The sequence below is a fragment of the Nicotiana tabacum genome, chromosome 3, assembly GCF_000715075.1.
Source record: "Nicotiana tabacum cultivar K326 chromosome 3, ASM71507v2, whole genome shotgun sequence".
NCBI lineage: Eukaryota > Viridiplantae > Streptophyta > Magnoliopsida > Solanales > Solanaceae > Nicotiana > Nicotiana tabacum.
In genome coordinates, this window is record NC_134082.1 from 108,444,300 (window position 1) to 108,449,858 (window position 5,559).

General features: G+C 37.6%; 1 protein-coding gene across 1 annotated transcript; it reads left to right on the forward strand.

Annotated features, from left to right (window-relative positions):
• The first annotated feature begins 619 nt into the window (after positions 1-619).
• Positions 620-2,837, forward strand: LOC142176982 (uncharacterized). Its single transcript, XM_075245247.1, has 2 exons — positions 620-721; positions 2,421-2,837. Exons 1-2 carry the CDS (start codon positions 620-622, stop codon positions 2,835-2,837), a joined length of 519 nt encoding a protein of 172 aa, XP_075101348.1.
• Positions 2,838-5,559: the final 2,722 nt, after the last annotated feature.

Below are 5,559 nucleotides of genomic sequence, written 5' to 3' on the forward strand. Positions count from 1 at the left end.
CACCGGCCATGTTTGTCAAATGCCTCAAACAGGAAACAGCCCTCCACACTATAGGGCCAATTTGGCTTAAGCAAACATCGAAAAAATGACAGAATTCGAGAATAACAGGACCAATAGCAGGTTTGAATCCTAATGTGGAAGGGTATGTATAAACAAAGGAAAATCCAATTAAATAAGAGGTGATTCTTTGATTTGCGTTGGGAATTATGATAGGGAAGTCATGACTCCAATGACAGTCTTTGCGAACTAAAGAAATCAGACCCTCTGTAATCTGAGTTGCATAGATATCAGCACGATCTAAAGAGGATACTTGATTTCTAAGGGACTCCTTGTCATTGTAGAAAGATAGTTTCGCAAGAACTATTTCTTCTACTGTAGGTTCATGAACAGGTTCAGTGGGTTCCTTACCCCTGGAAGAAGATCTTTGTGAGAAAGAACCTCTAGTTCTAAAGGAAGGACTGGAACTAGATGAAGGAAGAGAAGAACCACGTACAGAAGAAGACCCTAAATTACGAAGTCGACCTCCTCTTCCACTCCTGCTAGGGGCAAGAGGGAAGTTATCAACTATGGGGACTCTTCTAGGGTTAGAATTTAGTGAAGACATGATAGTACGAGGAAGATGCAAATAAAAGTTCAAGAATCGAATACTCAGAGAACTTTATGTGATAAGGATAAAGACGAAAACTATGTGTATACTAGGAAGCAACTGTCAAAGGAAAAGGTGCAATGATGGAAAGGTCATAATAAGAATTGTTGCTTCGTGATTAGTGAAGCCGTAAAAAAGCCCTAAAAAGTGTTGCAAAGTTGTAGAGCCAATAAAAGGGTGCCACGTGTGATAAGTATTAAATGGAAGTGACAATTGAAGCGTCGATTTTACCGTAGCATTAATAACGGCAACCTTCACGCTTTAATAAAATCCACTTCCCAAATATTCAATTGATGAATAAATGGTAAGTAGGGGGACTATCTATATTGGGAAAATCGAGTTTACATATTAAAGTGATTGGAAGATGACGTGTCATGACACGAAGGCTGGTCAAAGAGTGATGATTGGCAAAGAGACATGAGTTGCAATAGATACGAGCAGAAGGTACAAGTAGAGGCACGAGCAGTTATTCAAAAGACTCAACGCTCGTACCTATTTATACTCAAAAGTCAAGGAAAATGAATCTGACAGCATAAGAGAGTACAGATACAGTATTTGATAAGCAATAAATACTAAAAACGTTATAGAATCTGTATTAAATTACAATGATTATGTAATGTAGTATTTAATGTCTTTAATTGTCTATAGTAGCCTAATTATAACAAAGGCAAAACGTATATCTTTAAGATAGCTATAAAAATGAGAGAATGGATCATTTGTAAGGACACGAAAGATCATCTGAATATACTGGTTTGCTTTGTTTTCTTCTGTCTATCTTATTATTAGCAAAATCACTTTCCTTTATTTAGTTTTGATTATCAGTAACCCGTGTTCTTCTAAATAAAGCTTTGATTGAAATTCCACTTTTTGGTTAAACACTTTTCTTGATGAGAAAGCTCGAATCGTGCATGTAAGTCCTATATTTTATAATCTTATTTACTACAATATAAAAAGAGATAGAATTACTGTAATTTAGAGTGTGCTTGGACAAAAATTGTACTTTCAGAAAATGTTGATTGTTCTGTATGATGCTTTGTAACCCATGCATCCACAAAATGGCGCTATATAAGTTTGACAACAAATTCAAGCAAAGCTGATAAGTCAAAAGTTCTATTATTGAACTTTTGTATTCTATTATAAACTTGTTGAATACACCACATAACTAGTAAGAACTGGATTTTCTTATCTCCGCACGTAGTATCGTCACATCTAAATAACCGAACAGTCATTGTAGCCAATTTTCTTTTTTGAAGACTAAAATTAGAAATGACATGCATAGAATAGTTTTAACTGAGAAGAGTGCATTCAAAGTTGAATCTTAATTTGTAGATAGATTCTTGCTTTCACTCATATTGGATATGCAACTTGCAAATACTAATTGCGCTTGAATTAGCTATATCAATTTTATTATTGTCATCATATAGTATTTGCATTAGTTCATCTAAAAAGCGAAGCAACAAAAAGAACACGACAACTCTTCCAAGCTCTAGCTTAACTTCTTGAGAGGACTGTTTCAGTCTACAGTCATGTAAGGTTATAGCTTAATTTTCCATTATTAGGATGTTGTAGATAAACATTAGATTATAATTATAGTATCATATAATATTTTGTTGTACTTTTGTTCTCCTATAATTTTGTCCTTGCATATAGAAGCAAGTATGAAAAGTATCCTCTTCGTTGGTTAATTAAATGCTCAACATTCTTGATTGTTTTAATTTTACTACTTATTACACCTCTTTTACAGGAAAGATAACTGGAAAAAACACAAACTTAGTCTGATATTGATCAATGTAAAGCATATTACGAAGTCGCGGGAGGGGAAAAGAAGAGAAAAGTATATGATATTGGATCTCAAGCAAAATGCTATTATGGGCTGAATCTTTGTGGCTCTTCTGGATCAGATGCTTCATCATTAATACCACCTTCGAGTGCTCAATCGGCATCAATAGGGAACATGGATGATTTAGTGATGCGTTTCATTCCTGCACTAACAGAGCACATAGTTTATGTGCTAACTAATCACATGCTACCAGTATTGACTAAGAGGGTGCGTGAAATGATTTGTTCACTCTCACATCAGCCTACTTCTACTGACCATCCATCAAATGTGGTACCAACAATTCATGCTCCTACCACTGCTAATGTTCATGGGGTTCATTCATCGATTTCAGATGATGACCTTAACCCCTAAGCCTCGTATTTGGTAGCTTTTTTGTTTGAACTTTATTGTTGGTGTTAGGGATAATTCGAACTTAATTGTATTAGCTATATGCATTTTGATATAATATTGGACCTTGAAGTATGTTAATTTATATGAACTTCAGTTATTATTAAGGATATCTAATAATTTATATACAAAATGCATGAGCATAGAAAATTTAAAATGTTAAACAAAAAAAAGATAAAAGGGAAAAATGTTGCGACAGATATTTTTTGTAATAGAAATAAATATAATAAAATAACATTGCGACAGATTGCAACAAACAAATTTGGTCGCCAAATGCAAAGATGAAATGACTCTCAAAATATTGGCGACAGATTAGTAATAACTAGGGATTCTAGTATATTTTATACTCCTTTTTTCTTGAGTTTAGGATTAAAAATGTATATAAGTAATCTCGAAACCTTACATGTTATGCTTGTTTGCAGTGTTTGGTCAAAAAAGTGACAAAGAAGTCAAAACCAACTCAAAAAGGAGTGAAACCTGAACAAGTGCCAAGAACAAGTCAAAGCACTGCGACAACAGTAAATCCACTGCGGCTGCAATGAACCCACCGCGACTACAGTGCATTTATTGCAGTCCGCGGTGGCAAAGATCAGAGAGGATGATATTTTGGAAGTTCAAGTAATGCGGTCCGCGGATGATTCTTCGCGGTCGTGGTAGACTCATCTTGGACGCATTCCATTTGTTGCGGTCCGCGGAGAAGGGATTCAGAGGATGTGAAGTTTGGGAGATTCAAGACACCGCGGTCCGCGGTCCATTTGTTGTGGTCCGCGGTGAAGCCACTGCAGTCGCGGTCCATTTTCTACGGACCGCGGTGGCAAGATTCAGAGACTTAGACGTGAAGCCAAAAAGCCTCACCGCGGCCACGGTGCATTTTCCGCGGTCCGTGGTACCTCCGTCAGGGGTATTTTTGTCTAGAAAATTCAGCCTTGTATAAATACTTCTTTTTTAGATTTTTAGGGTATCTTATCGGTAGTTGAGCACGTGAATGGTGTTTTTAGCTATTTTGAGCAATTGTGTAGCTAGTTTAACATTAAATCTTCAAATCTTAGCTTGTAATTATATTGTATGGGTTATTTTACATCTAAATATCTTATTTCTTCCATTATTATGAGTAGGTAGACCTATTAGCAAGGGTTATGGCTCAACCCTAGTGTGGGTATTTGATGGGTCTCTTGTTTTAAGGCTTAGATATTTATGGGTGGTTGATATTTGGCCTGATTTGTGTTTTCCATGTTGAATTAGTGGTTGCAAACACTAATTTGTGCCTTTTTTACTTGGGCTCTTCTTGAGAAAGAGAGTTTGAGTCTAGGAAAATCAGGTAAACAAGGAATTAGGGCGTATTCAAGAGATTGATAACCTCAATTAAAGGGTTAAACCTAGAGATAATAATACCCGACTTGAGCCTATATTGCTTGCACAAAAATGACAACACCCAATTGGTCTTGAGAAAGTCAATTAGGGCAAAGTCACTCAAGCTACCGAGAGGTATAGAGTGAGTAGTGTCGTGCATTGGCTATATCGCGATCCCAAACATAAACACTTTGCCTTAGGCTTTAGAACCCGTCAAGTATTCACCTAGGGGAAATTCACTTCCCTAGTGCCTCGTTAACCATTTAGAAAACCTTACAAGCATTCATACTTAGCTTAATTTCGCATATCATTAGCATAAAATTAGAAGTAACAAACAAACAAATATGATTGGAAGTGTAATTAAGAGCACTACGCACTGCTAGATTAGATAGAAATCTAGCTCCAAACATTGTTGTAGATCCTTGTGGATTCGATCCCGACCTTCTCAAGTAAAAGCTGCTTCGACCGCTCTCGCCACTCTGTAGTGGTGTAGGGTTGGACTCGATCACTTTTTAGCGCCGTTGCCGGGGAGCTCACAGTTTTGGCTATCTATCTAAGTAGTTTTGTGTATTGTTTTTCTTTCCTTCTGTGTTACTAATTTGTGTGTGCCGACAACTCAAGTACAAAATGGCGGCAAACAATGCACCTCTTGGAGATCTTCCACCGGGGGAGGAGGTAGATGACAATATTGATGATGAGGTACCTATAGTGCCTCAAGCTCAAAGGAGAAGCTGCCAGGCTAATGATAATGTTCTAGACCCTCTCCCGCCACCTCCAAGAGTGGCTCATCGGGTGCTTCCAAACCAAGGATATGCTAGTGCAATTGTCCCACCTCGGAACCGGGCGGATAATTTCCAAATTACAAATGTGATGCTGACTTTGTTGGAGCAGCGAGGGTATTTCATAGGTGTTCCCTATCGGAATGCTTACAAACATCTTAAAGGCTTCGTGGATACTTGTTGGGGGAGCAAGTAAATAAATGTGTCAGAGGATGCACTTCGGTTGAGATTATTCCCTTTTTCACTTAGAACGAAGGCTTTGGACTGGCTTAAAAGGCTTCCCAACCATTCCATCACTACTTGGGATGAGTTGGCGGATAGGTTCATCGCAAAAGTTTTCTTGCTGGGCCACATGGCGACGTTGAGGGATGAAATCTTAGCTTTTAAAAAGGAGCCCAACGAACCACTACATGAGATATGGGAGATATACCGGACCATGGTAAAGGAATGTCCAAATAATGATATGGCTGAGGCAATGATACAACAGACATTCTACCTGGGCATTAACACAACAAATCAATGCATAGTGAACTAACTCGTCGGAGGCAATTTCATGA